The sequence below is a fragment of the Pogoniulus pusillus genome, chromosome 25 (genome assembly GCF_015220805.1).
Source record: "Pogoniulus pusillus isolate bPogPus1 chromosome 25, bPogPus1.pri, whole genome shotgun sequence".
NCBI classification, from domain to species: domain Eukaryota; kingdom Metazoa; phylum Chordata; class Aves; order Piciformes; family Lybiidae; genus Pogoniulus; species Pogoniulus pusillus.
Genome location: NC_087288.1, coordinates 11,827,372 through 11,840,266, shown reverse-complemented (window position 1 = coordinate 11,840,266; position 12,895 = coordinate 11,827,372). Strand labels below are relative to the sequence as shown.

The window sequence follows — 12,895 nt, the reverse complement described above, 5'->3', positions numbered from 1 at the left end:
AATACTTCAGGTTACTAAAGTCTTTGAATTGTGACGCCTGTACATGGAGTATAGGCTCTGACAGCTAAAAAATCACTTATGTGGCATTGGAAAATGCATATATAAAAAGGGAAAGTCAGCAGAGAATGACCACAAATATTTTGTAGCTTATCCAACAAGCCATTTGTAGAGAACTCACAGTACAAGTCATCCTGTGGTTTACAACTTGAGCAAATCACTTAGGCCACTCTAGCACAGCTCTCCTAGGCCAAAACAGTATCAACCAAACAGAGGATGTACTTAAGTAAGATTGCTTCCTTAACTGATAAACTTTTCTGTTGACACTAGTACCAGCAAAAAGCTTTACCAGAAAACTTCAGTCTGACACTCCACTGTCTGAGTAAGAGCAACTTCAAAGCTCACCCAGAGTGCTAGCATCTGCAATATACCAGTTCTTCCATCTTAATTAACCCAAATGCATCATATTTCAGCTACTAATTACAACTTATGAGTTGTTTGTTTTTACAAGCCTTTCTAAATAATCTTGTAAGCCAAGTTATCATTAACAAATTACATTATATTGTATAACCAGAATCAACAGCAATTCTGATTTGGATGCCATTAGAGTCATAAACTAATTAAGATATTCTATTAAAATCCAAAATATTACCAGATTCTACTCACCATTTTCACTATGTCAGCATAAGCTGATTCAACAATCACTCCACGATTTGTTGAAACGTATTCAACCAGTTCATTCAGTGTTGCTCTCTTAATTTCTTTGCTTTTCAGATCTGAAACTGAGTCCATGAAGTCAAAGAGTATGCAACACTGTTGCAATTTCTGACAAAAAAGATCCTGCTGTTCATTGAAAGTGGCATCTATAGAAGAAAAACAAAACAAAACCAAAATGAACCCATGGGTATCAGGTTTTTACTATGGCAAATTATATGCTTCACAGCCAGGAAATTAATATGCAATATTGTCAGAAGTGAAAATAACTTCTTTAAGAATGTTAGAATGAAAGACCTGCCATTCATGACTTGTGTTTCATACAAGAAAAAAAAAATGGATAATCATACAGCAGAAAATATATTTACAGAAAATCAGTTCCTGAATTAACTCTGTTTGAAGTGCAGACATTAATAAGTACCGACTCTCCCTCACCAAAAGTCATGTACATAAGCAGTGCATCATACTAACCTTCCATTCATCCGATTTGTCTCATTCTGTTCTCTAATCCCTTATTATGTAACCTGCTTAAAAACTGTAAAATCTGCTTTGAAGGAACCTTGTCTTTTCAACCCAATGCAAAATACTTCACATACTTTCAACATCATGTGATGAGTGTTTCTCCTGAGAATCAATTCCAATATTTCAAAAGGATTAATACTGAATTTTCAAGCTTTGGTCTAACTAGTTTATTGCAATCTTAGTCACGTAAGGTTTTCCAGCTTTTTCGGCTTATTAGGATGATGTATTTGGATGACTCAGCGTTTTCATTTTAGATTTGAGTTTCTTTATCAGCTGATAAGTAAAATTACTCCATTAGTATTAAGTATGTCACACTTTGAAAACTTAAAAATCCTTAGAATATTGTAGCTGTCCAAAAGTTCCATGATCACAACAAAAGCAGTCATACTTTGAAATGAAAAGCTGCTTTAATGTGCCTTTCATCCTTGTTTTCAACCGTTTGTTGAGGTTCTAAGCCACTCTAGTAATGTAGCATCACATCATCTATTTGGGATTTCACTTGTTTTGTTAGAAAAAAAAGTTTCCAATTCTATATATAAATCTCCTCCTCTGAAGAATTTTAGCCATGCATAAAGCCAGACTGCTAGTCCATTAACTCCATTCACTGCAGTATTGATACTGCACTAGCTTGATTTTAAGTCAGTAAGTCTCAAACACTGATGCCAGTCCCTCAAGTTTCTCACCAAAACACCTTCTACTTCTTGCCTGCAACAACAGTCAACAGTGACTTTAATATTCAGTAATTGTCTGATAGAATGATTTCATTTCCATAAGCAAAAAGTAATTGCTAAAATGGAAAGAAAAAACCTCACTGCAATCCCAATCACTCACAGTGCCCTGGAAGTTCGCAGATCAGAATCCTGTATTGTATTCCCTTTCCCCAGCAGACAGTCATGATCCTATTAACTGAGCGTAACACTGGTGAGCTTTTAAAAAAGCTAGCAATTACTACTCCCCCAAAGAACAATGCATATTTTTGACTGTTAATTTGGCAATTTTAACCATTTTTCTTTTGAATAAAAACCTTGCAAGATACTTACTTCACACAGATAACTACAAAGACATGAATTGTTACATGCTGCAAGATAATGAACATCAGCTGTAAAAACATTTGTAAGTTACATAACACTTCAGCTCAGATCTTGTAATATTCTACAGCAGACTGCATGAGTAAGTATTGTATCATAGCAACAAAAGCAATAGCAGTGACATGCTGAGGATAAAATCCAAAACCCCTAATTTAAGGAACTGACACAGAGGACAGCTTTTTTTGACATTAGCCCCAAGCTGATAGATTCAAGCAGGAGTCAAACCTACTCTTGTTTTTCCTCACTACAAATTTAACTACAGTCCGAGTTACAAAAGCCCAGCAGTGAGGCACAGCTAACGAAATGTGTTTAGTTGATGCTCAATAAAATATCATTAACAAAAAATTACCTCAAAGTACTACAAACCAGCAGATAGCATCTTAATATTAAGTCATTAAAACAGACTAAAGATCTAAGGTTAAAAGCAAGTAACAAGAACTGCGAGGAGAGGCTGAGGGAGCTGGGGGTGTGCAGCCTGCAGAAGAGGAGGCTCAGGACAGACTTCATTGCTGTCTACAACTACCTGAAGGGAGGTTGTAGCCAGGTGAGGTTAGTCTCTTCTGCCAGGTAACCAGCAACAGAATAAGAGGGCAGAGTCTCAAGTTGTGCCAGGAGAGGTCTAGGCTGCATGTTAGGAGGAAGTTCTTCCCAGAGGGAGTGATTGGCATTGGAATGGGCTTTTCTTGAATACCTCCAGGGATGGAGGTGTTCAAGAAAAGCCTGGATGGGGCACTTAGTGCCATGATCTAGCTGACTGGCTAGGGCTGGGTGCTAGGTTGGACGGGATTATCTCAGATGCCTCTTCCAGCCTAGTTGATTCTATGATTCTATTCAGACAAAATAATCAAATCACTTATGACCTTCCCTAGAATATCAAAAAAATCCATGTATCAGCCAATTTTAGCTGGACATTAGGGTGAGATCTTACCTCTCCTACCAAGTATTACCAGCCCATTTAATTAGCAGTATGATTGATCTCAAACACATTTTCTTAGATGAAAAACCTATCCATTAATCTGTTTTGTTACTCTTACTTAAAACCAATGCAAAGTGCTATTCTACATGCACACCCATCTTCCATACTCACAAGAGGAATTAAAAAAAAAAACACATCTGCAAGAGATGTAAATTATGGAAAGAGCAATAGAGCAGTAAGAAAACCTGATCTGTTTTATCAGCACTACCTGTATTCATGCACTCAATCCCTGCCACCAAAATTGCACCAAAAATTGCACCAAAATTGCTGGAGCCTGGCTCCAGCCTCCTGGCACTCACCTTCACATATTTATAAACATTGATGAGCTTACTGCTCAGTCTCCTGAGAGAAGTCGCTCTTACCACTAACCCCTTCTCCTCTCTTTTCCTCTGCTCCCATTCACATTCATCCCTCAATAATGGCTCTGGAACTTGTCAGAGTTCTGCGACCTGCTTTAACTCAATAACATGGCCATATTAGTGAGGTTAAATTGCTTCTGCAGGGGCCTGATGTGCATCAGCTGCAGGAAGAGATTAGTAGTGGGAACAGAAACTCCTTTCAGCTGCAGTGAGCAGCTGCAGTGAGTCCACCATCTCCTTTAGAACCACATCAATCCCCTACCGAGGTAGGAGACAACTGAAAAATTCCATCTACACATTAAGTAGCTACTTCTCTGAAGAACACATTTTGTTGGAATTCTTTTGTTTACCTGGGCTTTTTTGGGAGGGGATGGGTGGTCTGGGGTTTTTGTTTGTTTAGAAAGCCACTTTAAAGTTCCCTTTTAAATAAAAACGTAGTCCCTGTAAAATCTCACAGTATACAGGGCTGTATTGGTAGCCTCTAACATTTGCCAGTAATTCCATACACCTGTAAAGTAAGTCTGCAGGTGTTGCTAGTTCTCTGAAGGGGTTGAATTATTTGCATAATTCTCAGTGAATAGATCTCGAACTTTCCAAGTTATCTAAGGGAGTCAGAACAACATACCTAAGATACCAACCAAACCCCCTATACAGTAAAATATTTGCTCGCTAGAGAAGGAGGTTTGGAAGATGACAAAGTAGAATGATATTCTAAAATACTGAGCTACAAGGAAATCCATACTATGTCTAGGAGATAACCAAAACAAATACCTGGGACAGAATTAAAGGTACAGAAGGCACACTGGCTGCTCCTGTCTAGGACATGTGCTCGTACTAACACTTAACCTCTACTTCAGAAATTAAAAGGACTACAAAGGAGAAATCAAAAGAGTGAGCTAAACTTTTACTGCACTTATAGGTAAACTATTCTGCAGATGATCATCAGGGAAGACTTGCACTGAGAGTTCTGCAATACTTCAAAATTACATTTTAACACCATACTTGCCCATCTGTCCTTACAGCACACTTTATTTGAGGCACTTAGTGCCATGATCTAATTGATTGGATTGGGCTGGGTGATAGGTTGGACTGGAAGAGCTTGGAGGTCTCTTCTAACCTGGTTGATTCTATGATTATTCACACATTAGAAGTAAAACTAGATGAGGATAATAATCACCAATGACTTTCATTCACAGCCAGCATCATGGTTTACAAAGTCAGTTAAAAGGTTTAGGGTACAGGTAATTTTAAAGTCACTTACTAAAAGTAATCCTGGAAAGTTAGCTTTCATCCAATAATATTTTGTTTGTTCAGACAGTCTTATCTGCCCTTCCACATGGCCAGCAGTTGACCTTAACAAATCAGTTCAGAAGACCTAAAAAGTCTGTGCTGACCTAACAGCATCTGTCACAAATTCTGTAGTATGATTCCTTGCTGGTAAACTGTGTCATTTTTAGATTGTAGAAACAATCTTCCAAGCTTTCTTAAAATCTCATATAGTTAAGAGTCTCTAGCTACTACCACATTAAATCCCTTGACTTTAATGAAGATTTGAGTCACCCAAGACGCTTCCAACAACACCCTGCTGAACTCCTTTCATATTAGTAGCCAAATTTCTCTCTCCCAGTCCTTGAAAAAATTAAGATAGTAAGGCTCTAATAACCAAACTGCCACAACTCACCCAATTTCTACCACACTTTCTCAAAAAGGAGAATTAAAACACCACTGATTCCTTAAATTAAAAAAAAAAAAAAAATCAAAACATTGCAGCCACTGGAACTGGGACATAAAACACCCTGAAGTCATCCATAACAAAAGATACAACATGAACAATACAAAGATTTCCTCAAAAGCACATTCATCAGTTCAGTTCTATACTGAAATTCAGCTCAAATCAATGACAACAACAAAACAAACAAGCAAGCAAACAAAAAAGGGGTAAAAAAAATTGTCCCGTGACCTGACACAGATGAATCAATGGTGCTTTTGAAAATACTGGGAAGTTGAACGATTGTATACAGCCATCAGTATGCAAATTCTGTTCTGAGTGATACTGTATTTATTATAAAAGGCAATGAAGTTTCAGTTCTTACACAGCTCAAGTGTATGCTCTCAAAAACCAATTACGCTATTCCTCTTGTATTTGAAACAAGCTTTCTTCAACCATCAAGCCAACTATTTAAGTTAATTTGTGTTTCTCTGGCATACAGCATTACCACTACTGTACTTGCTGTCCTCATTTAAAACTCAAAGACTGATCATATGTCAGGATCAGTCTATTCTGAGTATAACCAGAGGTTATATGAGCTCGATATTCTCTCTTGTATGCAAGACATTAGCCCGAACAATGGTTTCACTGGCTTAAAGATCTTGTTTATTAAACATTAGCAATCTTAAAATGGGGACTCTGCCTCTTCAAAGATAGTACTAAATTGAAGGGTGATAAATCCTATTATAGAATTCACGTGCACAGCCAGGTGATTAAACTGGGGAAAGGAGAGAATAAGTGATTTCTGGAATGGGAAATTATTTCTCCAGAGATGCAAATATGACAACCTTTAACTTAAAAATTACAGAAGTTTATGCAAAGGCCTGAAAATTAAAACTGCTTTCCCAAAGCTGAAAACACAACTTCTAAATAGCTCTTGTTATATTGAAATGCAAGTGGGTTTGTTATGGTAAACCATACATGCTTTCAAAACATCCTCCTAACGAATGGGTAAATAAAGGTCAAGGTGAAGTCCTGGGTATATACGCAGGTCCTCTCTTGAAAGCTTAACTCAGGTTACATATATTAGCCATAAGCTCAAAGCACTCACAAAAAGGCTGGCTCCCAACCTGTTACTCCAGGTAACTCATGTGCTGGGAAAATTAACCACCAAGACCAAACAGACTCTACAGAAAGACTGTAGACCAATTTTCTGAGACTGCTGAATCAGAAAAAGATGAGAAGGGATGAGTCCTTGTTTCTTGTTCCTGACACATGAACTGGTAATTATACTCTTCCCCAAACATCTGCCCTTAAAGACACACTATTTATTGAAGTGTAAGAGTTTAATACAATTTTGGATTTTCATATGCAATTTTTAAGATGTAAAACAACTCTTGTTGTGACAGACACATCTACTTTCAGAATTAAAAGACTATCTGAACAAATCTGCTACCTCTCTTACCCCCTACACAGCTGCAGTATTCTGTACATACGTTACCAGAGAATATAGACAGCTGAGAAATGGGTGACAAAGTTGCATGGTGCACAGACTCAGTCAATACACTCAATGTCCATTATACATTATTCATAGGAACACAAACACTTTAACTGAGCAGAAGACTAAAGTAAATTGAACTGAACTTTAATCTTGAGAGAAACTGCATTTCCAAATTGATAAGTTCTTTTTTTACTAAGTCAACTGCAAACCTTCTGAATGAAATGATGGTATTTTATCATACTTAGCATTGACAATAAATTATGCCAGAAGTGGCTCTGATATGGGATTTCTTTTTTAAGTCTGTTAACTGGTATTTTTCCTAGTCATTTTCTCATCTTACTCAAGTATAAAATTAGTTTTGAATAAGATGCTGAAGTTGCTCTAGTTTGACACCACACTAAATTAGTGCTGAGTGCAATATAAAAATACCTTTTATTTGAAACCAAGGGGTAGCTGTTTAACATTACTTCACAGAAGCACAGAAACTCATTTTGCAGTTAATTTAGCACTTGGCTATTTCAAATGTGTGAAGAGATGATATACAGGGGAGTAATTCAACAGGAAATCTGCGCCAAAGGAAGCATGCAATAGCTTGACAGCCAAGGAAAAACCTCTTCCCCTGAATCTCTGTGTAAATCTGAGTGGAAGATACAGGTATTAGATTAATTCCTTAAATAAATATATGCTCTACAAATTGGATAAACCAGTGTTTATTAATTGCCAAATTTTCCTAGAAAAGTAAGATAAACTTTATAATGGTGTTACAGTAGGAAGAACTAACATTACACTGGAAACACAGGTGAAACCCTGTTTCAGCTGCATTCAGTGCCCTAACTTCCACTGTCCTCCATGTGAACAGATCATCCTAAGTAGATGAATATTCAATAACTTGCAGCATCTCTTTACTCATTTAAATTAAGCATTTAACCTTATAAGTAAACGTTTGAGGTTTTTTTTTTCTTTCTCTTTTCAACAATTTTAACCACACTACTTTCCAGTTTTTGATAGAATGAAACTGTTAAAGTAGTGTTCAGTAAGAGGGATCCTACACTTAAATATATTCCCTCTTGGCTCTTTTAAAATATAATTTACACCATTTTGATGTACTGTTTTGCTCCTGCTTCCTACTTTAAGGAGAAAATATGCAGAAATATAAATTATCAAACCCTATCTTTACTCACTGTACTGTGGGACCCAGTCTATAAGTGTTCAGGTAGTTCTGACATTTGCATCTTAATTTTATAATGAGTTTTCTCCTATAGAATTCAACAATGCTGAATTGTACAAATTCATTTCACATATATAATTCAAAAGCTGAATTCAGTTCACTTGTTGCTGTTACATACACATGGAACCAACATTTATTATTTGTTAACTTGGGAAGACATTAATAAAGAAAAAGCTGCTCTTTTGTTTTTTGAAGGACTAACCATCTACAGAAAAAGTAACACATAAAATCACTTCTAAAAGTTCTCTTGTTTATGCAGTGATGCAACCTGCTAATTATAAATACAGCAATAGTATAAATAAGGTCATTTCCCCCTTCACATTCAGACAAATTGCTGTAGCTATTTTTAATGCGCTTCCTGAGATTAGCCTTCCTGTTTTGTGCTACACTGTCCTTTTCTCTAAACTCACTCATCTCACCTCCTCTTTCAGTCCTTCTGAATTCTGCCCTGCTGCTTTCACCTGTTATCCACGACTTGTCAACTCTTCAAGTGTGTGATGGTCTCAGATATAAACTTCAAATCAGTAAATTGAAGAGTAAGCTTGTACAGCATGTTGAAAGCTTTCCTGTTACAGTAGGGAGGTAGCCTTAATGCCTTGAAATCTGAAAGGATTTAAAAAAAAATCACTTCTCAAAATTAGACCATCTTTGTTTTGTAGCACTGTTCTTGAATATGTGCATGAAAATACAATTTTTGTTGCTGCTTGCGCCTTGACACCCCTGCCCCACAGCACAATTTGTAATTCTCTTCTAAATCCTATCAACAAAGCTAAAAAAACTACCAATTTCACCAAAGACTAGTAAGATGGAGAAAACAATGACAGAGAGAAAAACTGAGGTAAGAGCAAGAGAGAAATCTTTTAGCAGTAGCAGACAGGCAACAGAACAGCACAATCTTACATTAAAAAACAAACCAAACCAAACACCCACATCAGTTTTCTTTCACTGTATTCACAGCAGCATTATATGATACTACTTCAGAAGGCTACAGGCCATCTACAAATCTGATCAGACTACTCTCTTCCCATAGTTTCCATATCCTCAAAATGCTAAGGCCTAGTATCATAGAATCACAGAACCATGGAACATTAGAGGTTGGAAGGGACCTCCAGAGATCATTGAGTCCAACCCCTCTGCCAAAGCAGGATCACCTAGGTTAGTCTGCAAAGAAATGCATCCAGGTGAGTTTTGAAAGTCTCCAGAGAAGGAGACTCCACAACCTCTCTGAACATCCTGTTCCAGTGCTTCACTATAAAGAAGTTTCTCCTCATGTTGAGGTGAAACCTTCTATGTTCAATTTTGTATCCACTGCTCTTTGTCTTATTGCTGTGGACCACCGAAAAGAGATTGGCTCCATCCACTTGACACCCACCCCTCAGATATTTATACACATTGATCAGATCTCCTCTCAGTCTTCTCTTCCCAAAACGAAACAGCTCCAGGTGTCTCAGTCTCTCTCCACAGGGGAGATGCTCAAGTCCCCTAATCAGCCTCATGGCTCTCCAGTGGAATCTCTCCAGCAGGTCCTGTCTCTCTTGAAAATTTGACACAGTATTCCAGGTGTGGTCTCACTAGGGCAGAATAAAGAGGGAGAACCACGTCTCTAGACCCACTGGACATTTTTCTTGATGCACCCCAGGATGCCATTGGCTCTCTTGGCCACAAGGGCACGTTGTTGTCCCATGCAGAACTCACTGTCTACCAGGACTCCAGGGTCTTTCTCCATGGAGCTGCTTTCCAATAGGGCAGCTCCCAGCCTGTACTGGTACCTCTAGTTATTCCTTTCCAGATGCATGACTCTGCATTGTCTTCATGGAACTTCATGAGGTTTGCCTCCACCCAGCTCTCCAGCCTGTCCAGATCTTGTTGGATGCCAGCACAGCCCAACAGGCTGTCAACAACCCCACCCCCCAGTTTTGTATCATCAGTGAACTTGCTGAGTGTACACTCAATCTCCTCATCCACATCACTGACAAAGGTATTGAACAAAAGTGGACCCAGTACTGATCCCCAGGGAACACCACTGGCCACAGGCCTCCAGTTTGACTGTGCCACTGATGACAGCCCTCTAAACTCTGTTGTCAAGTCAGTTTTCAATCCACTTCACAGACCAATTGTCTATGCCACATGTCCTGAGCTTTTCTATGAGGATGTTACAGGGAAAAGCATCAAAAGCACTATGGAAGTCAAGATAGATGACATTCACTGCTCTTCCTTCATCTACACATGGTTTCATAGAAGACTATCAGATTAGTCAAGCAAGATCTCCCCTTGGTAAATCCATGTTGGCTACATCCTGCATCTACATTTCATCAACCTTTCTTAGCTTCCCCTCCCACACACCTCCAAACATACTGTAACCAGAAACAGTATTGCTAAACTTAAGGACTGCAAGAGAATTCCATGGTCTCATTTTTACATTCTCAAGGCTCTCATTGGATGAAATCACTCAGCTGCAATCAGTTCTTGATATACAGAACAAAAACTCTAAGCTCATGAAGTTTCAAGATCATGGGAAGTTGTGGTTGCAATAAATCAATTTAAAAAAAAAAGTGAAGAAATTAGAAGAGAGTACAAGAAGAAACAATTCTAGAGTTTCATAGCCAACAGGATCATTGAGACTAAATATTGAGCTTACTGCAGCTCCCAGAAATGAACCAGCCTCTGCTCTTTCTTCCCAGTAATTCTCTAACCACCTGTAACACACTCTGGGTTCTTGCTTGCAGGAAAAGGAAAACAAAACTATGTTTTCTACACACTTGGTTGCCATGCCTATCAATATTAGGCAAGAAAGCCAAATTAAAACCATGCCTCATAGCCTCACAGAGCACAATAGATCCTGAAGAATCTAGACAAAACAGCATAGTAGATACAAAATTGTCAGTCTTGCTACTGAACTACAGTAACTACCAGGCATGTCTTAGAATTAGATCAAATTCAATGTATCTTCATTAAGAACTATGTGCTAGGCTTCAAAGTAAAACAAGCATTAGCCTCAAGGCAGGGGGATTTTTTTTTTTTTTAAATATTGACACCATACAATTTATTTCCCCCCAGTCTTAAATGCAGTTTGAACTATTTTTTTGCTGAAACTAAGAGAATTAGCCAGAGGAACTGTTCCAAATAAAACTGTCCATACTTGGCATGGAAAACTTCAGTCCAAACAGTTCAGCAATGCTGTAAGCAGCTGAGGATAAGGTCTTGTGAAGGAAAATTGTAGGTGACCTTAACTATGATGAGCTTTTCCTTCAGGTCAAAAGTACAACATAAAATAGGCATCTTGTGGACAACATACTTCACTGGCCACAAACTCAGCAAAATTTAAGAGAAACTAGTTTGATGAGTGAGAAAAATCAGTGATTCAGACATTGAAAAGTAGCTGTCACCGAGTCCAGTTTTTAGTACAGCTTTTTGCCAATAGAGTCTTATAAAACAGATGTTATTTACAACCTATTCATCTAGTCCAGCTGTGGTTGCAGTCTTCAAAATCCACATGCTGTTATGAGACTATAAATTTTAGCCTGCTAAGATTCAAACAGACATCAGAACTACACTAGGATAGGAAGCTGAATTTTATACTCTTTCCCATGGAAGTGTCATTTTATATTTTTTTTCCATAGGAACACAACAAGTATACCTTCAATGACTGAACAGAACATTAATCTGCTCAGAACTGTTGGCATCACATCTTTTCAGAAGCGCTGAATGATTGTAATATAGACTTTAAAAAAAATAGATAAGTGCATAATCTGTAGAATGAAGTAATCTTCTTTTGACCAACCTGGAACAGTAAGCAATTCCAATTTTATTTTCTACAGCAACTAACATTAAATTCAGCACCTGCAAAACTAATATCAGACTAAACTTGAAAGCAATGAATACGGAAAAAGAAATCTGATACTAAGCTGGCACACAGAAGATGTGAAAGATTTAAATAGAAAAGTTCATGTGAAGACTGTCAATAGGCTCTATATTTAGGAGCGTCTCTTGATGGAAGTATATTCTAAGATCAAAAATCCAAATCTAAGAATAAAAAAAGGTCATTTTGTTAAGAATTAAAGACTAAATGTTCCACTCCATAAACTATTTTTTTTTTTATTAAGGAACTGTTCCTAAACAGTCCATTTTTCAGGGAACTACATTAGGATATTGAACTTAGAGCTTTTTTACCTTCCTTACTTCAAGACTGCAACCACTAAAGAAAGTTTTGGCTACTGAGATTGTACCCACACTTTGAGCAAATTCCTCACAGAACATCTTGATTTTTCATCTGATATGAGATTCTCTCTCGACAAAAAAAAACTTGCCCAAGAAGTCTGTAGTTGCAAGGGATGTTGACTACAAAAGCTGAAGGATCAGGGTACTAGAGAAGAGGAAATAAAAATGAACCATGATGGACACCAAAAAAAGTGCAAAGGTGAGACAGAGAACTGTCATTTCACTTAAAAATATTTACTAAAGCTGTAGCAAAACATTCTAAAACTTTGAAGAATACTGTCCTTTGGGGAGCAAAGGCAACTTAATACAAGAAGATAATTCCTCTCAGCTCTTTTTAACTCCACTTATTTTTGTTACTGTGAAGGACATATTATATGACTACATACACAACTACATGTCCATGCTTGGGGTATGGGGGTTGGAACTAGCTGAGCTTTAAGAACCTTTCTGATCCAAGCCATAATTCAAAACATTCAAAAGCTTAAAGTTTGAACTGACCATGATAGGTGTAATAATGCTAAAACTTTACCCATATGCAAAAGGTTATCTTGAACACAGTATCTAGTTTCCAAACCCAAGCTCTT

At 37.6% G+C, this 12,895-nt stretch overlaps 1 protein-coding gene across 2 annotated transcripts in view; it reads right to left on the bottom strand.

The window, feature by feature from the left end:
- The window catches only part of PPP2R5A (protein phosphatase 2 regulatory subunit B'alpha), a 39,512-nt gene that overhangs the window by 22,186 nt on the left and 4,431 nt on the right, over window positions 1-12,895 (bottom strand). Inside the window, exons 1-2 of one of the 2 annotated variants that reach the window (XM_064164470.1) lie at window positions 3,597-3,661; window positions 664-860 (exon numbers count right to left, since the gene is read on the bottom strand). In XM_064164470.1, coding sequence (XP_064020540.1) covers window positions 664-789 — 126 coding nt within the window. In that variant the 5' untranslated portion in view covers window positions 790-860; window positions 3,597-3,661. Of the gene's footprint in view, window positions 1-663; window positions 861-3,596; window positions 3,662-12,895 lie in introns of those variants that run through there. The other variant, XM_064164469.1, reaches the window with a different exon arrangement.